Source organism: Rhinoraja longicauda, chromosome 25, assembly GCF_053455715.1.
Source record: "Rhinoraja longicauda isolate Sanriku21f chromosome 25, sRhiLon1.1, whole genome shotgun sequence".
NCBI lineage: Eukaryota > Metazoa > Chordata > Chondrichthyes > Rajiformes > Arhynchobatidae > Rhinoraja > Rhinoraja longicauda.
The window spans coordinates 23315828-23342436 of NC_135977.1; the positions used below are offsets into that span (position 1 = coordinate 23315828).

Below are 26609 nucleotides of genomic sequence, written 5' to 3' on the forward strand. Positions count from 1 at the left end.
GTATCTCTAAACATAAATAGCCCAAATTTAGACCTTTTAACTTCTCCGGAAGGCTCCCAAGTCATGTGGGAAAGTTAAATGGTGTAGTGGGAATAGATTAAACAAAAGGGCAAATCCATGTTACAACCAACTGCAACTGTAAAATAGTAACATTTTCTAAACTCAGAAACATTTGCAAAGTAAAATTTATCAGTACGCATCATAAGGAGATAGCAGTGGGAATTCAGCTTTAGTAGTATAGCAGCATTCAAATCGCTTAGAATTGATGGGGAATCCAAAAAAAAGAAAATTATTTTATAATTATTAGGTTTATGGGAGTGAAACGTGGAGGGCTTCGTCACACAAATGTTAGGGAAATTTTGGAATTTGAACTTTCAATTTGAGTGGCAGATTTTGGTGAGGTAAAGATATAAAATGATGTCAACATTTTGGGAAGTATAAAAACAGGGAAATATTTGTTCACCTGTACAGGGCATTGGTGAGACCACACTTGAAGTTGCATGTAGTGTTTTAGTCTAATTTTAAGATGCCACAATGATGCTGGGGACAAATGAGGTGAAAGGTTGAGTTTATATTCATGTTGAGTTTATATTCATCGTCTCAGAGGTTTGAGAGGTGATCTTACTATAATGCATAAGATTCTGAGTGACTTTTCCTGGAGGAGGAATTTTGAAGTAAGGTACATAGTTTCAGTTTAAGCGATTGCCCAGTTTAAAATGAAGGCGAAGAAGAGTTTCTACTCTCAGATGATCATGAAGTGGTGCAATTCTATGAACTTTGGGTCGTGACAGTTAAAGTAAATGATACTTAATTTCTGCTATATATTCTATGGGGAATATTGAACAGATATTGAACATGATTTCTAGTAGAATTATGGGTTGATGGGTTATTGTTGCCATTAATAGCTCAACCAGGATTGCAATAGGTGATATTCTGGATACTCTAAAGTATAATAATTTTCTCCAAATGCAAGAAAAGATGCTTTATTCTAACATATTTTATTTCCAGAATGCGAATATAGATCTGGAGTCTGCTACAATCCAGAAACAACGCAATGAATTACAGCTGCTTGTTGTAGAACTCAAAGATCGGGATAAAGAATTAAATGAGATGGTGTCTGCACATCAGAAGCAGCTCCTGGCCTGGGAGGAGGATCGTCTGCGCATACTCAGCCTGGAAGAGAGATGTGCCAAAGTGGAGCGTTAGTACTCTTTCTAAACATTTAAATTGCATCTCAGTGTCTTATGCACAAAAGCTCTGTGGCAAGAAGTTAATTACTTTGTGGTTTGTTACTTTGAATCACCCGATACAGTGCATTGAGAAAGTATTCAGACCCCTTCATTTTTTCTGCATTTTGCTACGTTACAGCCTTAGTTTAAAATGGATTAAAAAAAATTTTTTTATCATCAATCTACACACAATACCCCATAATTTAAAAAAAAGCTAAAACTGGTGTTTTGAAATTTTTGCAAAGTAATTAAAAATAAATGACTGAAATATCACATTTACATAAGTATTCAGACCCTTTACTCAGTGCTTTGTTGAGGCACCTTTGGCAGCGATTACAGCCTCAAGTCTTCTTGGATATGATGCTACAAGCTTGGCACACCTGTATTTGGGTAATTTCTCCCATTCTTCTCTGCAGATCCTCTCAAGATCTGTCAGGTTGGATGGGGAGCATTGATGCACAGCTATTTTCAGGTCTCTCCAGAGATGTTCGATCGGTTTCAAGTCTGTACATTGTTTACTTCGAGCTTCATGTGAATCAGGAATTTCATTGCACTTTGGTGTATATGACAATAAACTAATCTAATCTAATCTTTGTTCCTTTGTAATTTGTTTTATCCAGCTTTGTCCCTAGTTTCAAATTGAACAAAATTGCTTTCAGTTTATATATATAAAACTCCAAAAGGAATTTCATTGCACTCTGGTGTATATGACAATAAGCTAATCTAATCCTTGTTAATTTGTAATTTCCTTTATTCAGCTTTAAGACCCTAGTTTTAAATTGAACAAAATTGCATTCAATTTTATATACAACTCAATTACAGTGCCCTCCATAATGTTTAGGACAAAGACCCATCATTTATTTATTTACCTCTACTCCACAATTTGAGATTTGCAATAGAAAAAATCACATGTGGTTAAAGTTAAAGGGTATTATTAAAATATCCTTATTAAAGGGTATTTTTATACATTTTGGTTTCACCATGTAGAAATGACAGCTGTGTTTATACATAGTCCCCCCCATTTAAGGGCACCGTAATGTTTGGGACACATGGCTTCGCAGGTGTTTGTAATTGCGCAGGTGTGTTTAAATGCCTCCTTAATGCAGGTATTATAGAGCTCTCAGCACCTGGTCTTTCCTCCAGTCTTTCCATCACCTTTGGAAACTTGTATTGCTGTTTATCAACATGAGGACCAAAGTTGTGCCAATGAAAGTCAAAGAAGCCATTATAAGACTGAGAAACAAGAATAAAACCATTGGAGACATCAGCCAAGCCTGAAGGCTTACCAAAATCAACTGTTTGGAACATCATTAAGAAGAAAGAGAGCAGTGGTGAGCTTACTAATCGCAAAGGGACTGGCAGACCTCCACAGCTGATGAAAGAAGAATTCTCTCTATAATAAAGAAAAATCCCCAAACACCGGTCCGACAGATCAGAAACACTCTTCAGGAGTCAGGTGTGGATTTGTCAATGACCACTGTCCGCAGAAGACTTCATGAACAGAAATACAGAGGCTACACGGCAAGATGCAAACCACTGGTTAGCCACAAAAATAGGATGGCCGGGTTAGTTTGCCAAGAAGTACATAAAAGAGCAACTACAGTTCTGGAAAAAGGTCATGTGGACAGATTGAGACGAAGATTAACTTATATGAGAGTGATGGCAAGAGCAAGGTATGGAGGAGAGAAGCAACTGCCCAAGATCCAAAGCATATCACCTCCTCTGTGAAACACGGTGGTGGGGGTGTTATGGCCTGGGCATGATTGGCTGCTGAAAGTACTGACTCGTCCTCATTGATGATACCAGACCTCCCAACCCTTCCGAATTTGGTGGAAAGTTTCCGCTTTCTTCTTTCAATTCCGCCATTCTGATTTTGCCTCACATTTTTCCGCAAAACACATGCCCCGCCGCTCGCCTCGCCCGGCCTCGCAGCTGTACTCGCCTCGCCGATAGCCTCGCCTCACCTCGCCGCTCGCCCGGCCTCGCCTTGTCGCTGGCCCGGTCTCACCTTGTCGCTGGCCCGGCCTCACCTCGCCTCACCAGCAAGACAATGATCCCAAACATACTGCTAAAGCAACAAAAGAGTTTTTCAAAGCCAAAAAATTGTCATTTCTTGAGTGGCCATGTCAATCACCCAGTCTGAACCCAATTGAGCATGTCTTTTATATGCTGGAATAAACTGAAGGGGACTAGCCGCCAAAACAAGGATAATCGAAAGCTAGCTGTGCAATATAGGCCTGGCAGAGCACCACCAGAGAAGACACCCAGCAACTGGTGATGTCCATGAATTGCAGACTTCAAGCAGTCATTGCATACAAAGGATATGCAACAAAATGCTAAACATGACTACTTTCATTTGCTTGACATTGCTGTGTCCCAAACATTATGGTGCCCTGAAATGGGGGGACTATGTATAAACACTGCTGTAATTTCTACATGGTGAAACCAAAATGTATAAAAATGGCCTTGATTAAAATCTGACAATGTGCACTTTTAACCACATGTGATTTTTTTTTCTTCTATTACAAATCTCAAATTGTGGAGTACAGAGGCAAATAAATAAATGATGGGTCTTTGTCCCAAACATTATGGAGGGCACTGTGTTCATTATTCCCTAAAGGCCCCTGAACTAATTAATTATGTTTACTTGATCCTGACAGTGTCCAACCAGTATATATGAACTCAGGATAAGGGATACCGAGTATAACCTCTTCTTTGTAAAATAGTCCCCAGACAAAACCTTGCTTAAAGAATTAGAAAAGCATTCTCCACTGATCAGTTGTGTGCAAAGGAAATTGCATTAATATATATATATTTTTTAAAGGCACTTAATAACATTGTGTTTAATAGATGAACTGCGAAACAGGAATGAGATTATCAGAACGTTAAGTGTACAGCAAAAGATTTTAGAATCTCAACAAGCTGATTGTTTAAAAACACTCAACTGCACCCAGCAAAAGCTGAAGGAAATGTCTGAGAAAGCAGCAGAGTCTGCTAGCATCTGTGAAGAGCTAGAGGTAACAAAAAAGAAAATTATTGGCACTTTCGCCCCATAAATGTGTATTTGAATTCAATTAATGGATTTTGTTTGCTTCTACCAGGACAGGAACAAAAGTCTGAATTCCTCTGTAATGGAGCTCTCTGCCCAGGTGGGACAGTTACAGGCGCATGAACAGGAGCTCACTACAATGCTGGAATTAAAGGTACTACAAGTGATCAGTAAAATGTGCACTAAATCTGCTCTGTTCTCAACTATAAGCAAATTCTAGTTTCCATTCAAGGGGAAAAAAAGGTGTTAATGGAATGAACGAGATGTTGCCAGACCAGATGCTATTGAAGCCAGGTTCTTGAAAAGTGATTATTAAAATTTTGTAGACGCAAGGAACTGCAGATGCTGGAATCTTGAGCAGAAAACACAAAGTGCTGGAGTAACATCCATGTCGCCAGATATGGATCGACACCCTATCCATGTCCATCTATATCCGTTGAGATGGATATGGACTTCACACTGAAGAAGGGTCCCGATCCGAAACCTGATCCCGATCTATATCCTCCACAGATCCTGCCTGGCCCGCTGAGTTACTCCAGCACTTTGTGGATTTCAGCATCTGCAGTTTCTTGCGTCTTCTTGAAAATGTTCTAAATGGCGTCTTGCATAAATGCTGCAATAACCATGATGCTAATATAATATATTTGGTCTAGGACAAAGATATGGTTGAAGCTACCAATCATATCATGGATCTTACAGCGAGGTTTAAAACCTTGGAGGGTGCATTACGAGAAGCCAGGTTAAATGAAACAAATTCGAGGAAAGAGGTTTATGATTGCAAACAGCATTCAAAGAAACTGCGACATGAAATCTGCAAGCTTAAGGGTAGGTATAAATGACTATTCTTTAGGAATTGATGTTGGTAGATGGCGGCACTGTGGCGCAGTGGTAGAATTGCTGCCTTAGCGCCAGAGACCTGGGTTCGATCCTGACTACCGGTGCTATCAGCATGGAGTTTGTACCTTCTCCCTGTACGTTTTTCCGGTAGCTCCGGTTTCCTCCCACATCCCGAAGACGTACAGGTTGATGCGTTAATTAGCTTCTGTAAATTGTCCCTCGTGTGTAGGATGGAAGTAGCGTGAATCAGTGTTCGCTGGTCAGCGCAGACATGGTGTGCCAAAGGGGCAGTTTCCTCGTTGTATCTCTGAACTGAACTAAATATGTTTATGAATTAGGATTTTCCAATATTCTACAGTATTTGGAAAAAATACTGATATCTGGCATGCTTGGAACTTTGGTGGTGCCCAACCAGTAGATTTTCCAGACTATTGGATGTTGTTAATACTTCAGCTAACTTTTAAAGTTGTATGGTATTAAAATATAGTTTTCAATGAACCAGGTAGGTTTAAATGAAGCCGGGGACCTGGTGAGTTTAAATGGAGCACAAGAACCTGGGCTTAGGTGAGTGGAACTGGGGTCCTGGTGGGTTGAAAGGGAGCTGGGGAATGGAGGCTTCAGTGAATAGAAAGGGAACATTGGAGCCAGTGTCGCCATCAGAGGGACAGGTGCATGGGAACCAGGGCCCAGCAAGTTGCAAGCGTCTGGGAACTGGGGCTCTGGTGAGTCAAAAGAGAGCACGGTAAATCATCAGACGGTGGATTATCGGGGACCTACTGTAAATGTCATATACATTACTTGTGGATGCATCCCTTTTATTAAGGTAGCTATTTGTTATTTGTTATTTGAAACTGTTTCCTGTAGTAATGGTATAGTATCACAAAACAGTTATAAGTTCATAAGATGTAGGTACAGAATTAGGCTATTTGGCCCATCAAGTCCACTTGGCCATTCAATCATGACTGATCTATCTTTCCCTCTCAATCCCATTCTCCTGCCTTTTCCCCGTAATCTTTGACCAATTAATCTTTACCAATTTAAAAACCTGTATCTCTGCTTTAAAAGTACCCAATGGCTTAACTTCCACAGCTGTCTGTGGCAATGAATTCCACAGATTCACCACCCACTGGCTAAATAAATTCCTCCTCATCTCCTTTCGTAAGGTATATCCATTTACTCTGAGGCTGTGTCCTCTGGCCCCAGACTCTCCCACTAATGGAAACATCTTCTCCACATCAACTGTATCCAGGCCTTTCACCATCTGGTCATTTTCAATGAGATCTGCTCTCATCTGTCTGAAACCCAGTGAGTATAGGCCCAGTGCCATCAAGCACTCCTCGATGCAGATTCACTACCCTCTGGCTAAAGATGTGCTGATGTCATGATCCCTGTGTCTTGAGTTGCATGTTTTCAGAAAATCTATTAGGTCCAATGTCATGATTCGCATTTGTCAATCCCTGCATTCACCAGCAGAGATTACTTTCAGGATAGCATCTGGACTCGTAGCATTAGATGCAGTAGTTTCAGGAAAGATGGAACAAAATGGGAGGTGATGGTGGTGGTTTATATCAGAGAAAAAACCCATTCTAAATCAAGGATTCTAATTGTAAAGCAAAGAAACCTGAACTGGCGATCTCTCTCAAAAGCAAATTGATACTGTAAATCTGTCTAAATTAGTACTTGCCTGGGATTGAGAAAACTAATGATTTAAAGGTAGAGGCTTGGTGTCAACATCAGACTGCAAAATTCTTCAACACTTTGATCGTAATAATTTTCTGTCCTATGTCCTGTATTTTCACCAGTCCACCACTGATGACTTTTAACCTTTTTTTGTTTATTTAGATGAGTTGGATGAAAAGACAGTAGAAAATAATGAGCAGAGGGAAGACATTATTCGCTTTAAACAAGAAAGACAATATCTTGGAAATGAGCTCACTTTAGCTGGTGAGTAAATAACCCTAGTTTTGCTGCATGATATTTTATGACCTGTCAGGGATTCCAGGTTGGTCACTTAACACACAAACGAAAGCAGGAATCAGTGCTAATACCGGCCCCATAGCAGAAGCGTCCACGTCGCGGGGCTGGAAACTGGAAGTGTCCTGGGCTAATTCTGCCACCACCATCATCTATTGTACAAGTGGTGGCTTGTCGCCGGAAGCTTGCGCCCTTTTCATGATGGACGATGACAGTGATGTAACATTTGAAACATGGATGATGGACACGAAAGAAAAAGTGTTAATACCCGTGTATTCTGGGACTTGTTGAGAGAAAATACAGTGCTCACGCACCTAATTCATTATTCATAGAACTTGGAATAATACAGCACAGGAACAGAGCCCCCCTTTGGCTTACAGTGTTTATGCCAAACATGATGTCCAAATCCCTCTATTCCCTGCACTTCCATGTGCCTATCTCAAAGCTCTTAATTGATTGTGCCTCTACCACCACCCCCATGAATGTGTTCCAGGCCCTCATCACTTTGTGTAAATAAAAAGACTTCCCCCCCCCACACTTCTCCGTTAAACATTCCCCCTCTTACCTCAGTGATCAAAGGGGTAAAGTGTGGTGCTCTCCTTTGGTTTTCATAATTCAGCACAAAACAAAAGACCTGCTTAATAAAGAGATATTAAAGGGTTTCTTTTCCTTGTGACTGTGCAAAAATCAAAAAGGGCCACTTCTCAACATAATTGTATAAGGGGTAAGAGTGTTGTAAAAACAAGCCTGAAGGCTTTGTGTCTCAATGCAAGGAGTATACGTAATAAGGCGGATGAATTAAATGTGGAGATAGTTATTAATGATTATGATATAGTTGGGATTACGGAGACATGGCTCCAGGGTGACCAAGGCTGGGAGCTCAACATCCAGGGATATTCTATATTCAGGCGGGATAGACAGAAAGGAAAAGGAGGTGGGGTTACGTTGCTGGTTAGAAAGGAGATTAAAGCAGTGGAAAGGAAGGACATTAGCTTGGAGGATGTGGAATCGATATGGGTAGAGCTGCGAAACACTAAGGGGCAGAAAACGCTAGTGGGAGTTGTGTACAGGCCACCTAACAGCAGTAGTGAGGTTGGGGATGGCATCAAACAGGAAATTAGAAATGCGTGCACTAAAGGTGCAGCAGTTATAATGGGTGACTTCAATCTACATATAGATTGGGTGAACCAAACTGGCAGAGGTGCTGAGGAGGAGGATTTCTTGGAATGTTTGCGAGATGGTTTTCTAAACCAACATGTCGAGGAACCAACGAGAGAGCAGGCCATTCTAGACTGGGTATTGAGTAATGAGGAAGGGTTAGTTAGCAGTCTTGTGCGAGGCCCCTTGGGCAAGAGTGATCATAATATGGTGGAGTTCTTCATTAGGATGGAGAGTGACAAAGTCAATACAGAAACAAGTGTTCTGAACTTAAAGAAAGGTAACTTTGAGGGTATGAGGCGTGAATTGCCCAAGATAGACTGGCAATTGATGCTGAAAGGGTTGACGGTGGACATGCAATGGAAGGCATTTAAAGGTCGCATCGATGAACTACAGCAAGTGTTCATCCCAGTTTGGCAAAAGAACAAACCAGGAAAGGTAGTGCATCTGTGGCTAACAAGGGAAATCAAGGATAGTATTAAAACAAAAGATGAAGCATACAGATTAGCCAGAAAAAGTAGCATACCAGAGGACTGGGAGAAATTCAGAGTCCAGCAGAGGAGGACAAAGGGCTTAATTAGGAAAGGGAAAATAGATTATGAGGGAGAACTGGCAAGGAACATAAAAACTGACTGCAAAAGCTTTTATAGATATGTGAAGAGAAAAAGATTAGTTAAGACAAATGTAGGTCCCTTGCAGTCGGAAACAGGTGAATTGATCATAGGGAACAAGGAGATGGCAGACCAATTGAACAACTACTTTGGTTCTGTCTTCACTAAGGAAGACATAAACAGTCTGCCGGAAATAGCGGGGGACCGGGGGTCTAATGAGATGGAGGAACTGAGGGAAATCCAGGTTAGTCGGGAAGTGGTGTTAGGTACATTAAATGGATTAAAGGCAGATAAATCCCCAGGGCCAGATAGGCTGCACCCCAGAGTGCTTAAGGAAGTAACCTCAGAAATAGTGGATGCATTAGTGATAATTTTTCAAAACTCTTTAGATTCTGGAGTAGTTCCTGAGGACTGGAGGGTAGCTAATGTAACCCCACTTTTTAAAAAGGGAGGAAGAGAGAAAACGGGGAATTATAGACCAGTTAGCCTAACATCGGTATTGGGGAAAATGCTAGAGTCAGTTATTAAAGATGTGATAGCATCACATTTGGAAAGTGGTGAAATCATCGGACAAAGTCAGCATGTATTTACAAAAGGCAAATCATGTCTGACGAATCTTGTAGAATTTTTAGAGGATGTAACTAGAAGAGTGGATAAGGGAGAACCAGTCGATGTGTTGTATCTGGACTTTCAGATGGCCTTCGACAAGGTCCCACATGGGAGATTGGTGTACAAACTTAAAGCACACGGTATTGAGGGTTCAGTGTTGAGGTGGATAGAAAATTGGTTGGCGGACAGGAAGCAAAGAGTAGGAATAAACGGGTCCTTTTCGGAATGGCATGCAGTGACTAGTGGGGTACCGCAAGGCTCAGTGCTGGGACCCCAGTTATTTACAGTGTATATTAATGATTTGGACGAGGGAATTGAATGCAACATCTCAAAGTTTGCGGATGACACGAAGCTGGGTGGCAGTGTTAGCTGCGAGGAAGATGCTAGGAGGCTACAGAGCGACTTGGATAGATTGGGCGAGTGGGCAAATGCATGGCAGATGCAATATAATGTGGATAAATGTGTGGTTATCCACTTTGGCGGCAAGAACAGGAAAGCAGAGTATTACCTGAATGGTGACCGATTAGGAGAGGGGGAGATGCAACGTGACCTGGGTGTCATGGTGCACCAGTCATTGAAGGCAAGCGTGCAGGTGCAGCAGGCAGTGAAGAAGGCGAATGGTATGATGGCATTCATAGCAAGAGGATTTGAGTTTAGGAGCAGGGAGGTTCTACTGCAGTTGTACAGGGCATTGGTGAGACCGCACCTGGAGTATTGTGTGCAGTTTTGGTCTCCTAATCTGAGGAACGATGTTCTTGCCTTAGAGGGAGTACAGAGAAGATTCACCAGATTGATCCCTGGAATGGCGGGACTTTCATATGAAGAAAGACTGGATAGACTAGGCTTGTACTCGCTGGAATTTAGAAGACTGAGGGGAGATCTTATAGAAACATATAAAATTCTTAAGGGGTTGGAGAGGCTAGATGCGGGAAGATTGTTCCCGATGTTGGGGGAGTCCAGAACCAGGGGTCACAGCTTGAGGATAAGGGGGAAGTCTTTTAGGACCGAGATGAGAAAACATTTCTTCACACAGAGAGTGGTGAGTCTGTGGAATTCTCTGCCACAGAAGGTAGTTGAGGCCAGTTCATTGGCTATATTTAAGAGGGAGTTGATGTGGCCCTTGTGGCTAAAGGGATCAGGGGGTATGGAGAGAAGGCAGGTACAGGTTACTGAGCTGGATGATCAGCCATGATCATATTGAATGGCGGTGCAGGCTCGAAGGGCCGAATGGCCTACACCTGCACCTATTTTCTATGTTTCTATGTGCTCTTTGGCTCAGGATCAGAAATTAAGTTATTTTGCAAAATCAGCTTAAAGCCAACATCTCAACTGAAAGACTGGTAGGAAGGTACATTGTGAAAGGACCTGAAACAGAAGCTGCAGGGTTTGTCTGGCCCCCATCTCTCTTTTGCAGCTTCATCCCCGCCCCCCCCCCACTTCAATCTGTCTGAAGAAGGATCGCAAGCTAAAATGTCGTCTGTCGTTTCCACCACAGATGCTGCTGAACACTGTGTTATGCTTAATACTTTAAAATTGATTGAACGTAGAACACTATAGCACAAGAACAGGCCCTTCGGCCCAGCATATCTGTGCAGATCGTGGTGTCATGACCATCTCTTATTTGCCTGCACATAATCCATATCCATTCCTTACATTTTGATGTGCCTATCCAAAGTCTCTTAAATGCTACAATTGTAAATGCCTCAACCACTGGTTATGTTTATATTTCATTTTCCAATAATTTTAGTAATTTTGCACGCCAATCTTATGTTAAAGAGAAAATCAGTGCCATGTTTTGCAATTCTAATTTAGTCGAACGAGAGAAGAGAAAAGATCAGATTCTGGAACTGTCAAGATCAAAGCAGGAACGAGCTGACACTGAACTGCATGGTCTTCGTCAGGTAAGACCACCTGTAACCTGTTACTCACCTCAGGATTTACATTGTGTACCACAAATCTGCTTTGAAGTACTCAGGTGAACACAAAAAGGTTGGAGACCTTCAACTGCAGATGCTGGAAGAAAGGGTGTCATCGTGTTAATCATCGTGTTTATAAGTATTATAAGAAAATAACTGCAGATGTTGGTACAAATCGATTTATTCACAAAATGCTGGAGTAACTCAGCAGGTCAGGCAGCATCTCGGGAGAGAAGGAATGCGTGATGTTTCGGGTCGAGACCCTTCAGTCTGAAGATTGACCCGAAACGTCACCCATTCCTTCTCTCCCGAGATGCTGCCTGACCTGCTGAGTTACTCCAGCATTTTGTGAATAAATTGTGTTTATAAGTATAATTGATTTCCACATTCAGAGGAACATTTAGTATTCTGATCGTATAAATTAATTATTTTACATATTTTAAAAAATGGAGCATAGAAGCTCAATTAGTATTTAAAATGAACACTCCAATGCAGCACTCCAATTACAGAAGATAGATCTGGAATTATTATGTCTTCTACTTTGGTCAGCGATATATGTGGAAAAACTTTGTGTAAAGCTTGTCTCCCATGAGATGTGCAAAAAATAACCTAAATAGGTAATGGTTAGTTCTTTAGGCTCATCTATGATGAGCTGTTATGTAGCCCTATAACAGCAGGAGCTACATTCCTTGAACTGTAACTGAGAAGGATGGTGGATTTCTCCAGCATTGGACTTGGATTCCCATCTCAGTCATTCCCTAAAACTGAAAGATGTTCTTATTTTAAATAAACGGTACTAAGACTTGTTATGCAATATAACCAAATTATTACTCAAATCAGTGGTTCTGGAGCAGCTGTTATCAGGCTTCTGAATGGTCCTTCCATAAGCTAGGGTACTATCTGATTCACTTCTACTCCATTGAGAAAATTGCACTTTGTCTAAGGAACTGATGCACTACAATGCTGAGAACTATATTCTGCACTGTAAATCTTCCCTTTTGCTGTATCTATTGTGCTTGAATTTGAACTCTGTTTTATCTATGAATGGTATATACAGTATGATCTGTTTGGAAAGCATGCAAAACAATGCTATTTATTGTACCTTGGAACATGTGACAATAGTGTGACTAACCTTTGGCACCAGGAGGATGGCGACATTTTAACTGCATGCTATTGGGTCTTATTCTGAGAAGTCAATAACTTGAATCTTTATTTAAATAACTTAATATCTTACTGTATCCATGTAGGTTAATTAGGCTCTAAAACTGAGCTTTTGCAACCTACATCTAACATTGCCTTAGCTCTGCAGGAATCTTGGTAGCATTTGGAATACCCGTTCTGTGTTGAGTACATGAAGATTCAGTAGTTAATGATTTCTCAGTTAACTGACCTTAAAAAATATATATTACCATTGTTCTTAGTTACAATGCATTTGTACATCATTGACACCAAACAGAAACTGATTCAGTGTTCATAAGCCAAAGTTATGATGATTAAGGAAGACTATTTTCTTAGTTCACTCTAGAATGTCGTAACTCGGTACTCCTTCCAGAGGTCTGTATGCTTGTATATAAACTTTATAATGATTTGAGGTCTAGCAATTCTATTTCTTGTGATCAGGTAAATGAAAAACAACAACATGACTTGCAGCTTCTTCATCTGAATCTTGAAAGTTCTCAGGAATTGATCCAAAAGCAGGAAGAGAAAATTCTTGAAATTAGGTAGGTCAACAACTTTGATTTTGTATTTTTAAATATCAGTCTCGTGTGCCAACTCGACTCTATACTGTCATCAACCCATCATAACTGTCCACGCTGAAATTAGCACGAACTACTGAATATGCAGTGGTTGCCACATATGAACTGAACGTACATGGTCGTGGGGTTACAAGTGGCCTTATTTATTAGAAGATAAGTAATGAATCTCATTGAGACTCGCATCAACAGTGCAGAAGGTTCAGGTGTTCAGATTTCTGAAAACTATTCCATATGAACATGCTTGGGGATTTGTATCATAGGTCTTGCATGACTAGTTTTTCCTTTCTTCTTTAGTTTAGTTTAAACTAAAATAGAAAAAGGCCCTTCGGTCCACCGAGTCCTCGCCGACTGTCGACCACCAATTCACAGCAATTCTATGTTATCCCTCTTTGCATTCACTCCCTACACACTTGAGGTAATTTAGAGGCCAAATAATCAACAAACCTGTCGCCTTTGAGATGTGGGAGTAAATCAGAGCACCAGGAGGCAACCCACGTGGTCACGGAGAATGTGCAAAGTCCGCACAGACAGCACCCGAAATCAGAATCGAACCTGCCTCCAGAGCTGGGAGACGGCATCTCTGCTATCTGCGCCACCATGCTGTGTTCTCAAGAAGGGGAAAACGCATAATATCGAATCTTTGATAGTGTTTGGCGCAGGTTTTTCAGTGGACAAGTTTACATGCTTCTCCATATGCCTCATTGGTATACCGCTCGTGGTGTTTTAGTGAGATAATTATCAATGCTGGTTTTCTGGTTGTGTTAATGGGTCCATTCTTGTGGACAATTTTTAATGTCATAATTGTGAATGGTTTCCCAAGTCATGTTAGGATAGAAGTAGCTATTTCATTAGAACTGTTTCATTTTGAGGGCAGCAGATGAATATTTGGCTTTGATCATTTTGATGTATTAGAGAACAAAATACTTTATTTTTTTTGTCGTAGTCTTCATATCTGATCCTCGGCAAAAATTGGCCTGCCGGATTATATGACTTGCCATTGGACTGGGCAAAATTGAATGGTTTCTTTTGTGCTTTTCTGAATACTTCCATCTTTCCAAAGTTTGTGATTTAACCAAGTTGTTTAAAAAGATACAGGATAGCGAGGTAAAGTTTCATGTAATGTAATGTTCAGAATAAGGGGAATCTTGATGAGGTCTAGTCTAATCAGATGTAAAATAAGGACACATTTTTCACACAAGGACTGCTGCGGGAAACTTCTCAAAAGGCTGCAGTTGATACAGCGATAATGGAAATTTCCAAGATTCAGATCACCAACGGTTAAATAAAAACCTTGTAAAGGTGTATGAATGGATTTAAGCTGTAGAGACATGGGACTCAGTGGCTGACTCCTGCTCTGATTTTTCTATGGTGTTGTACCTATCAATGTGAATCACTTTGATAAAGATCCTGAAGATTACTGTGCCCCGTTGAAGCTGGTGTGGCTCTGATCGTGGCTAAGCATGATCTTATCCTCGGCTTAGAGGGGGAGTTCCTAGTGGTTCTGTGTGATTCCTGGCAGAGTTCACTCAATTGAGAATGCCAATACTTTATATTTGTCTTTTTGGGTCTAGAAACTCGAGCCAATTGTCCGTTGGATTTTTTAATAATTACAATTATAGTTAAGGCATGAACTTTGGAATTATGTTGTTAATGGAACAATGGAACAAAATTTTGATAGTAGAATAGACAAATGCATGGTTGCCACTCTTGTGTATCAACGGGTTTGAATGCTAGAGATCAAGGAATTGGGCATTTAAAGGGATGAATTTACTACTTTAATTAGCATTTTTACATTTGGAACGACATTTTATAAAAATGGAGAATTAGTTTAATAATAATATATGGTGGATGCTGAATATTGACAACAAAACTGCAAATTGAAAAAATGATGTTTATTCCATTTTACATGTTTCTGTACCTTGCATTTTAATCATGAAGCAGATAAAGTTGGAAAATTCCACTGAATTGTTAGCATAACAGTATAGATTTTCTAAATGAGGTGACATTTTTGTGTTTACCCATATAATTCCTTAATCAGAACCTGATTTTTAAAAAAAAAATCATTAGTATTAACATTTTGAAAAAATATATAAAGGGACTACTCGAAGTTAATCTTACCGTTGTTCCTGTTGTACCTTTTGTTTTAGTTCCGGTAGATTTCTGCCAGACTCCAAATGTATTATACAGAACAGCAATGGATACAATAAAGCAGAGGGACAAGAACATAAAAATGTCTTCAAATGGAAAAAGGAGCCAACTAAAGATCAGAAAATGGTATCCCTGACCAGAAGACACACAGAAGTAGCTACCTCAACTCAGAACCTTGATACTGAATTAATTCCTATTAGTACCAAAGAGCAAGGTCACTTAATGGGCACTGAAGGGTGCAATGCTGTCAATTCCAGATGTTACAGCTCGAATGATAGTGCAAATACTCAAGCAGCCTATCCTATTGACTTTGATCAGTGTAGTAATGGAAATCTGGCATTCAAGACTCATAGTCCTCAGTGTAACACCAATGATTCCAATAAGAAGCCTACAAAATACATGGTGCCAAAGCAAAATTGCAGGAATACGACTGCAAATGATTGTGGCTCACCTCAGGGAAGAGAGAACAATTTGCAGCAAATGTCGAGGAAGCAAAAATGGAAGTATGAAGGCTCTTGTGATGTCCCCACATTGGAGCATGACAACTTGGCATATATAAACTCTGATCACCACAGTCCCAGTGGTGGCACCTCTTCCCGTTGCAAAGGCAGCATTTCAGCAGACAGCCATCACCCTCTTTGCTCAAAGCCAAGTATGACTTCTATCATATCAACAAAAGAAGCTGCAAGGATTCCTGAGAGTCATAGCCTGGAAGACAGATACAGTAATGAATTGAGTGAACGTGGAATGAGTGACGAAGTGACTCAGTCCCCTGCAAGGAATGAAGCTGACCAGGAGGGTCCAATTTCCGAACAAGACTGGATGAAGCTTTATCAGCCAGCTGTTGATGTAAAAGATTTGTGGTGGCTGTACCTTAATGATGGTTCAGTCTCATCACAAGGGTTAGGTAGTCCTGCTTGTGTGGAAAAAAAGAGGTGCGATACTCTATTTAACTCTCTACATTAATTAGAAAAGGAATTGTTTACATTGACCACCATTTCTGGTGCCTGATTTGACTCATTAGAGACTTGTGCTAGCTCAGTATTTGGGAAGTATTGAGTGAGTAGAATTATATTTGAAAGTAACTTCCTAACTTGGAAAACTCCAGAGACTTATGTATCAGGGATGATCACTTGGGTGCTTCTGTGTTGCTTGAATTATGACATTTTATTCTATGATTTGTTACCATTAACAATAAGCAAGAGAAAATTGGAGAAAACTTAAAAGAATAAATATGAGAACTGATGGGGGGGAAAAAACTGCAATTACTGGAAATCAAGAATTAAAGCAGAAAATGTTGGATTTTCTAGGCAGATTAGGCAGCATCTGTGGAGAGTTTAGTTTTAGTTTGGAGATAGAGCATGGAAACAGGCCCTTTGGCTCACTGGGTCCACCAGTGTTATTGATCACCCATTCACATTAGTCCCACATTATCCCACCTTCTCATTAACTCCCGACACACTTGGGGCAATTTACAAAGGCCAGTTAACCTACAAACCTGCACATCTTTGGGATGTGGGTGGATACCAAAGCACCTGGAGGAAACCCACGTGGTCTCAGGGAGAACGTGCAAACTCCGCACAGACGGCACCTGAGGTCAGGATCAAACCCGGGTCTCTGGCGCTGCGAGGCAGCAGCTCTACCAACTGCACCACTCTGCCACCCTCATTGTCAGAGAGTCAATGACCAGTCAATCGACCCGTAGTATTGACTCTCTTTCCTGATGAATATTGCCTGACCTGCTGAATATTTCCAGCACTTTCTGTTTTGGTTTTGGCTGTTAATGGGACCTTGTAGCTCGACTTCGCTCTGCAAACAAAAACTTTGTTAAATTGGTGTTTGGAAATTGTCATGGTTTTTCCTTTTTCATGTTATTCTTGTACCAATAACAGTGATGAGAGACTGGACCTGAATGCCTACGGTTTGGAGTCACCACTACGTTCCATGACTTCCTCACCAGTGAGAGAAAGGCCGAGGGGAAAGAGCAGCCTCCATGGTGAGCTTTGTGACTCTGTGTCACCGTCAAGACTGAATACCAACGAGGACAATGCAACTAATAATGTAAGTTGTTATAGTCTAATGAAGATTAGTAGCTAAAGAAGAAAACCATTACCGTCAGTAGGACCTTCCGCTGACTTGGATTTCCATCTTTACAAACGTAAACCACGAGGGAATTTTCCAGTAGATCACACAATGGCAACTTTAACAGAGCCGTGTGGATAATATTTGAACCCCAGTATATTTTGAAACAAAAGATAAAGTGATAAAAAGAGATATAAAATTGCATTTGCCACAGTTCTGAAATGCTTGGCAAATTGGGTCTGACTTCACTTATATTGTAAACAGGTGAGATTAAGCTTTGGGTGTAGACTGTCAGCCAGAATACATAAGCAATTAATTTCAACTTTATGGCAATGCATTTGAAAAGACTTTGTACCCTATGAAGATATGTCCTACATAAACATCAACTCCATGCTAATCCAGTATCCGCTGAAATATTGCTACGGAAATTAAAACTTTCCCTGCTTGTAAAATGGAAGGGAAGAGCAAATGTTCAACATTTTTGTTGTACTTCTAGTATATCAACTTAAAAATTACCATTTTGTGTCAATATCCCTTAAATTTCAGAAACTTAACTTGCCAAGCTAGTAAATTGCATATTCTTGCATGTTTCGGCACCTATTTTAGTAAGAACAAATGGCATGGTTTATGGAAAATGACTCATTAATTATGTAAGATGTGTATTGTGAATAAAAGCTAATTGTTGTCACAAAGTGCTAGAGTAATTCAGTGTCTCTGAAGCATCTCTGAAGAACATGGATGGGTGATGTTTCAGATCGGGATTCATCTTCAGAAGAATAGTCTTCTAAAACACAGTACGGCACAGCTGGTAGAGCTGGTGATTCACAGCGTCAGAGACTCGGGTTTGATCCTAACCTCAGTTGCTGTCTGTGTGGAGTTTGTGAGTTTGTAGGTTAATTGGTCTTTGCAAATTCCCTCTGTTAAGTAGGGAGTGGATGCGAAAGTGGGATAACGTGGAACAAATGTGAATGGGTGATCGATGGTCGTTGTCAATTTGGTGGGCTGAAGGGTTGGTTGCCTGCTGTGTCTCTAAAGACAAAAGGTCCCGAAGTGAAGCATAACCTATCCATGTTCTCCAGAAATGCTGCCTGGCCCACTGAGTTACTCCAGCACTTTGTCTTTTATTGGTAAACCCACATCTGCAGTTCCTAGTGTGCACTAATGTTTGTTCTGTTAATATTAATAAGGCTTACCGTGAGGACTGTTCACCCACCAGTAAACTGCAACGCCTCCTAGCTGAATCCCGGCAGATGGTTGCCAGCCTAGAACGCAGCACTCAGCTTCCTCTTGGTTTGTCCTCCGGTGCCAATAGCAATAGCAACGTTAGGGTGAGTTAAGTTTTTATCTAAACGCGCTACATTGTAGGGGGAAAAATTCATCAAGCACATTAGGTGTGGCACAGCATTGAAGTTGCTGCCTTACAGCGTCAGAGACCCGGGTTCGATCCTGACGACAGCCGGCGCGGACTTGGTGGGTCGAAGGCCCTGTTTCCGCGCTGTACCTCCAAACAGTTAGTTTTTCAATTTGAGAATAAGTAACCCAATTTCTACATAAGTCTTTCTGACCTAAATAACTGGAGCATAGAAGCATCGAGCATAATGGTTGATGTGATGAATGGGTTGGTGTTGTGTCTGTGCCTGTGCCATAATTAAAGTGTGGTGTTCATTCCCTCCGATCTGATAATGCTTGTTGTTGAAGCCATCATTGCTGTTACTTAAATTGCGAGATCATATGTCACCACTTGCCTCACATGTTAGGCATTAGGTTTTATTACATTTGGTGGCAAAGCTCTTGTTGCCATTTTTCTATTCGCTGATCACTTTGTTCCAGGAAAATAAATATCCAAGATTAATTTATTCCCATCCCAATTAAAACTCTTGAAAGCTGCTTGCTGGTAAATGTTTGAATTTACTGCTGTGCTTTCAGGACAACTATTTAATCCTCAGAAGGATCTTTAACCCATCACCAGGCATGCAAACATACATGGCCTCAAATTTCTCAAACCACAAGTTTCATGGATATTAGTTTTTTCAATCTCCTGAATTGAAACAGTCTGTAAATTACTTGCATAAAGGGTTACTTGGGGGAAAATAAACATTAAAAATTGTTTTGTTTAATTAAAAAATAATGTAAAGAAAATTGTTAGAGTTCAAGTTAACACTGTCCAAATCATTTGACTTTAATGACACCGTCTTATCAATTCTGATTCAAAGTTATACTCTGGTCTCAGTTTAGGCTTGTTCCTACTCTTTGGAGGTCATTAGTGAACACAGTGCAGATGCCATTACCACCAACAATCTTACCAGTTTCCTTTCCATTCCTCAAAATTGCACAATGCCACCCATTCACCATTCAAATAACACTGCGGAAAGCTGTTATAATTTCCTCTGCTTGGGGGATACAAACATAAAGCACGTTGATACTAAAGTAATTTACTGTACAAATAGAAACTGATCATATTTTCAAAGTGTATTTACGGGATAATCCAGAAATGTGTGAGCTGCTGTGTTTGGGGTGAAGGAATACATGATAAATGGAAGGATTCACAAGTGATAGGAGCAGAATTAGGCCTACTACGCGATTTAATCATGGCTGATCTATCTCCTAACCCCATTCTCCTACCTTCTCCCCAGAACCTCTGACACCTGTACTAAATAAGAATTGTATCATCACTGCCTTAAATATATCAACTGGCTTTGCCTCTACAGCCTTCTGTGACAAAGAATTTCACAGATTCACCATCCTCTGACTTAAAGAAATTCCCCTTCAACTCCTTCCCAAAAGAACGTCCTTTAATTCTGAGATTATGAAGTAGTGTAGAGGAATAGACAATAGACAATAGACAATAGGTGCAGGAGTAGGCCATTCAGCCCTTCGAGCCAGCACCGCCATTCAATGCGATCATGGCTGATCACTCTCAATCAGTACCCCGTTCCTGCCTTCTCCCCATACCCCCTCACTCCGCTATCCTTAAGCGCTCTATCCAGCTCTCTCTTGAAAGCATCCAACGAACTGGCCTCCACTGCCTTCTGAGGCAGAGAATTCCACACCTTCACCACCCTCTGACTGAAAAAGTTCTTCCTCATCTCCGTTCTAAATGGCCTACCCCTTATTCTCAAACTGTGGCCCCTTGTTCTGGACTCCCCCAACATTGGGAACATGTTATCTGCCTCTAATGTGTCCAATCCCCTAATTATCTTATATGTTTCAATAAGATCCCCCCTCATCCTTCTAAATTCCAGTGTATACAAGCCCAATCGCTCCAGCCTTTCAACATACGACAGTCCCGCCATTCCGGGAATTAACCTAGTGAACCTACGCTGCACGCCCTCCATAGCAAGAATATCCTTCCTCAAATTTGGAGACCAAAACTGCACACAGTACTCCAGGTGCGGTCTCACCAGGGCCCGGTACAACTGTAGAAGGACCTCTTTGCTCCTATACTCAACTCCTCTTGTTACGAAGGCCAACATTCCATTGGCTTTCTTCACTGCCTGCTGTACCTGCATGCTTCCTTTCATTGACTGATGCACTAGGACACCCAGATCTCGTTGAACTCCCCCTCCTCCTAACTTGACACCATTCAGATAATAATCTGCCTTTCTATTCTTACTTCCAAAGTGAATAACCTCACACTTATCTACATTAAACTGCATCTGCCATGTATCCGCCCACTCACACAACCTGTCCAAGTCACCCTGCAGCCTTATTGCATCTTCCTCACAATTCACACTACCCCCCAACTTAGTATCATCTGCAAATTTGCTAATGGTACTTTTAATCCCTTCGTCTAAGTCATTAATGTATATCGTAAATAGCTGGGGTCCCAGCACCGAACCTTGTGGTACCCCACTGGTCACTGCCTGCCATTCCGAAAGGGACCCATTTATCCCCACTCTTTGCTTTCTGTCTGTCAACCAATTTTCTATCCATGTCAGTACCCTACCCCCAATACCATGTGCCCTAATTTTGCCCACTAATCTCCTATGTGGGACCTTGTCGAAGGCTTTCTGAAAGTCGAGGTACACCACATCCACTGACTCTCCCTTGTCAATTTTCCTAGTTACATCCTCAAAAAATTCCAGTAGATTTGTCAAGCATGATTTCCCCTTCGTAAATCCATGCTGACTCGGAATGATCCCGTTACTGCTATCCAAATGCTCAGCAATTTCGTCTTTTATAATTGACTCCAGCATCTTCCCCACCACTGATGTCAGACTAACTGGTCTATAATTACCCGTTTTCTCTCTCCCTCCTTTCTTAAAAAGTGGGATAACATTTGCTATCCTCCAATCCACAGGAACTGATCCTGAATCTATAGAACATTGAAAAATGATCTCCAATGCTTCCACTATTTCGAGAGCCACCTCCTTAAGTACTCTGGGATGCAGACCATCAGGCCCTGGGGATTTATCAGCCTTCAGTCCCATCAGTCTACCCAAAACCATTTCCTGCCTAATGTGGATTTCCTTCAGTTCCTCCATCACCCTAGGTTCTCCGGCCCCTAGAACATTTGGGAGATTGTGTGTATCTTCCTCAGTGAAGACAGATCCAAAGTAACTGTTTAACTCGTCTGCCATTTCTTTGTTCCCCATAATAAATTCCCCTGCTTCTGTCTTCAAGGGACCCACATTTGCCTTGACTGTTTTTTTCCTCTTCACGTACCTAAAAAAACTTTTGCTATCCTCCTTTATATTATTGGCTAGTTTACCCTCGTACCTCATCTTTTCTCCCCGTATTGCCTTTTTAGTTAACTTTTGTTGCTCTTTAAAAGAGTCCCAATCCTCTGTCTTCCCACTCTTCTTTGCTATGTTATACTTCCTCTCCTTAATTTTTATGCTGTCCCTGACTTCCCTTGTCAGCCACAGGTGTCTCTTACTCCCCTTAGAGTCTTTCCACCTCTTTGGAATAAATTGATCCTGCAACCTCTGCATTATTCCCAGGAATACCTGCCATTGCTGTTCTACCGTCTTCCCTGCTAGGGCCTCCTTCCAATCAATTTTGGCCAGCTCCTGCCTCATGCCTCTGTAATCCCCTTTGCTATACTGTAATACCGACACTTCCGATTTTTCCTTCTGCCTTTCCATTTGCAGAGTAAAACTTATCATGTTGTGATCACTGCCTCCTAATGGCTCTTTTACCTCTAGTCCCCTTATCAGATCAGGATCATTACACAACACTAGATCCAGAATTGCCTTCTCGCTGGTAGGCTTTTAAGAGGCTTTTGAATAGACACATGATATGTAGGGAATGGAAAGATATGGATTACATGCAAACAGTAGTTTAACGACATCACGTTCAGCAGGGACATTATGGGGGAAAGGGCCTGTTCCTGTGCTGTACTGTATTATGTTCAATATTCTATGGAGGATTAGTATTGGGGCAAAAATAACAAGGTTCAGTTTAAGTTTGAATATAGGTCAGATTAAAATTTAAAGTTTTATCATTCAGGTGGGGTAATATCATTCAACATGTTGTAAATGTCAGCATTCTGAAATCTATTGAAATCTTTCCTGATTAAATTGTCACTATGCAATTTTATTTTTGCAGGATGGCGGTTCACTGTAGTTTAAGAAAAATCCATTCAGTAAATATTACTCCTGCTTGATGAGTTAAAATTGCAAAGCGGAGTAAAACAAGACTCTTCGGCTGCAAAGGAAAGGATATTGAGCTTTCAAGGTGAATCACAATTATGCAATGTTTACCAATGGACCAGATACTGATGTGTTTTAGGACGCAGATATGAAAATTGCAAATAAATACACAGAAGCAATTGTCGTTTGTGCACAGCAATAACTAAGGTAGCATTTCAAGTTACACACTTGATTTTCATGTGCACCTCACTTTTTCACGTGTGTATCGCAGCACTGATCATGTTAACCATGACATGTGAAACCTGTATTCCAAGTGGCGCTTTGAGCAAAATCTCCACTTCTACAAGTTGTGTAATTGAATATAAGCTACAAAATATCATTACTGTTTGTGCAATCTGCCTCGACAAGTGTTGGACGATAAGATATCATAAGATATCAGTCTGAAGAAGGGTTTCAACCCGAAACGTCAACCTTTCCTCTCCAGAGATGCTGCCTGTCCCGCTGAGTTCCTCCAGCATTTTGTGTCTACCTTGGACGATAAAATGTGGATTTCTGTGAAAAATACTTCAAAATGAAGATGGATACAAAATGCTGGAGTAACTCAGCAGGTCAGGCAGCATCTCTGGAGAGAAGGAATGGGCGACGTTTCAGGTCGAGACCCTTCTTCAGACTGATGTCAGGGGAATGGGCGGGACAGATAGAATGTAGTCGGAGACAGTAAGACTGGTGGGAGAACTGGGAAGGGAGAGGGGATGGAGAGGGAAAGCAAGGGCTATTTGAAGTTAGAGATGGCTATGGAATTACTGCTGTTAAGGAAGCTGCTTGCTTGCTTTTCATTTCAAATGGAAGGACAGTGTTTTTCCACATTTTGGGAAAAGTGCAATTGATGACCATTTCTATAAATTATTGCTTGATATTAAGTCAGTGATAAGAAAATCCTTATAACCAACTTGTGGCAAATGCCCCCCAAAAGAAAAACCAGATTCCAAATGTCTAAATGTAAAAACTCTCCATTCCTGCTAATTTTTTAATTGACTTAATCATCATAAACAAGCCATCAGTGTCGATGCTCAGGGTCTGTGAGGCAACAGCTCAAGAGTTGTGTCAACAGACAACACTGTTTGGAGTGATAAATGGGGGAGAAGATAATGCAGTTGAGGGTTTTCCTTCATCATAGATGTTTGAATCTTTACAATTCTGTGAGAGCAAATCGAACTCCACCAGGCATAAGTAAACCAGTTGGTTATGTAGGCGTTCCCTTTCAAGTAATCCGTTTCAGTCATAGACATAACATAACCACAAATGAAAAGTTAACTTCAGTGAGCCATCTGTAAATGGAGGAAATGTGCTGACTGCTCCAGATCTACAGTGTGCCTCTTCACTTTGAATGGAATAGTCCAACCTGGACTGGGTAGAATGTGGATTGTTAGTCCTAGAAGTACACAGAAGTCTTGTTTCTTGAGCAGCATCTTTTGGTACCTTTTTTTTTTTAATAGAAGACCCCTATTCTAATTCAAAGATAGACACAAAATGCTGGAGTAACTCAGCGGGTCAAGTAACAGCTCTGGAGAAAAAGAATAGGTGATGTTTCGGGGTCGGAACCCTTCTTCAGATTTATTTTGGGTCGTAACCCTTCTTCAGAAGCCTTCCTAAAACATCATCTATTTTTCTTGAGAGATGCTGCCTGACCCGCTGAGTTACTCCAGCATTTTGTGTCTATCTTTGGTATAAACCAGCATCCGCAGTTCCTTCCTACACCTGTTCTAATACTCGAGTTTTCAATTTTGTGATATAAACTTAGCAAAATGAAAGAATTTCTGATGTGCATTGAAAGAATTTCAAGCAAGGATTCTTTAATTCAGGAAGGCAGCTAAATTAAATGATTGCAATAATTTGTTTGCTCTGACAAGAGTTTATTGGTAATTTATCATTGGACCCACTAGTTATGCTTACTCTCTGGAGTAATTACTTTTCCATCCATATTTTAAACTCCTGAAAGTTGATATTTGCATTGAAATATGTTTGCTGTTTTACAAAATATCAGAGCCCAAACAGAAGCATTTGTCCCTTGAGGATGTTATGGCATTCAACTGCATCATGGGCAATCTTTCAGCTAAACTCAACTCCAATCATATCTCTTGGCTCCCTTAGATTCCAAAGGCTTATAGATTTTGATCTTGAATATACTCAACAACTATGCTCCACAATTAGCTGGCAGTGAATAAGAATCCTCTGTAAAGAGATTTGTTAGATCTAAACAGGCAGTCCTGAGAGAGCAACCCCTGGTTGTAGACTTTCCAGCCAAAAAAAACATCCACAATAAGCCCACTGATCTCCTGTCCAAATATCGGACCGTACATAAGAGGATAGGTAGCTGGCAGACCAGTGGACGCAAAGGCAGCACGTCAAACTCAAACTGGATTCTCTAATCACTTACAATCCACAGTCTGGTATGTGCTGAATCGTGATGAGGAGCAGTGTTGTTCCAGCAGAGTAGGCAATTATTGCAGAGATTGGTATGTGCTGGGGGTGGAAAGAATTCGTTCCCAGTTCATGTAGATTGTTCCCACACTGAATTGCACACTTTATGCTGTATTTAAATGGCCTTTCTGCCAGTTCACATTCCCAGTACTTGTAGATTGTTCCCACACTGAGTTGTATGCTATATACTGTATTGAAATGGCCGTTCTGCATGATTTTTTTATTGAGGTGTATTGTCTTTGGACAGGACACTGTAAATATTAACCCATAAATGTTGAACTATTTTAATCTTTTAAAAAAATTATCTGTATAAATTGTAAATATTTTTTTTATTGGTGGTCCCATTATTGTATAATTAAAATGCTCCCTCAGTTGCATGTCTACATTCATGTATGTAACGATGTAATATAATTAATGATTAAAACAAATCTGTATTTTTCAAATTTGGAAGTTTCCCCATATTTGATGGGAATCAAATGTTTATGTATCCACTCATGTTGTTAGCAAATGTAGTAAGTTTACATTTTTAAGCAAGCCACTATCTCTAGCGGTGGAGTGATCAATCTAAGATGAGGATTCTGCCTCCATTGTGTGGACGAGTGTCTCTGATTCCTTGCCAGAATGCTCACGTGTGAGAGCTGGTGGAGTAATCATCATGTGGCGGAATTAAACTACAAGGACATTTGCCATGTAATCCCCTGCAACCAATTGTGCCTCTTCTTAAATTGACATTTCCAACACTGGTAAAAGTCAACTCACACAGGCCTTCCCTTCCCAATTGAAGCTGAGGGTTTCAGCAAGAATGCATACATTTGTTATGAAGATATTTTATTGCATGGAACAACAGAGTAATGTTTATAGTAAGTATTTAATTTTTAAATGTGTCATTTTGTATCTTTTGTTCATTTATTAGAAGTCAAGCTGCACAATACATTTATAGTTTATTAAGATCGAAATACTTAATTTGAATGTTATGTGCAGCATTAACTCTAACAACAAAATTAACTTTTTTTCACTTAAAAGTTTCTAAACATAACTGACTCATTTTGAAGTAATGTAATTGCAAGTTTTGTACTTGGGTTTTTTATAAACATAAAAGATTATTTAAGTATGAAAAGAAGTATATGTGTGGTTATTTTGTTGCACCTGGCAACTCAATATATT

At 40.6% G+C, this 26609-nt stretch overlaps 1 protein-coding gene across 3 annotated transcripts in view; it reads left to right on the plus strand.

Annotated features, from left to right (window-relative positions):
- The window catches only part of ccdc62 (coiled-coil domain containing 62), a 32125-nt gene extending 5785 nt beyond the window's left edge, over positions 1–26340 (plus strand). For 2 of the 3 annotated variants that reach the window (XM_078421696.1, XM_078421695.1), the window contains 11 exons: positions 1009–1201; positions 4080–4246; positions 4331–4432; positions 4932–5103; positions 6958–7059; positions 11280–11368; positions 13004–13104; positions 15288–16223; positions 17181–17349; positions 18558–18698; positions 22921–26340. In XM_078421696.1, coding sequence (XP_078277822.1) covers positions 1009–1201; positions 4080–4246; positions 4331–4432; positions 4932–5103; positions 6958–7059; positions 11280–11368; positions 13004–13104; positions 15288–16223; positions 17181–17349; positions 18558–18698; positions 22921–22938 — 2190 coding nt within the window. In that variant the 3' untranslated portion in view covers positions 22939–26340. The remainder of the gene's footprint in view (positions 1–1008; positions 1202–4079; positions 4247–4330; positions 4433–4931; positions 5104–6957; positions 7060–11279; positions 11369–13003; positions 13105–15287; positions 16224–17180; positions 17350–18557; positions 18699–22920) is intronic. The other variant, XM_078421697.1, reaches the window with a different exon arrangement.
- Positions 26341–26609: the final 269 nt, after the last annotated feature.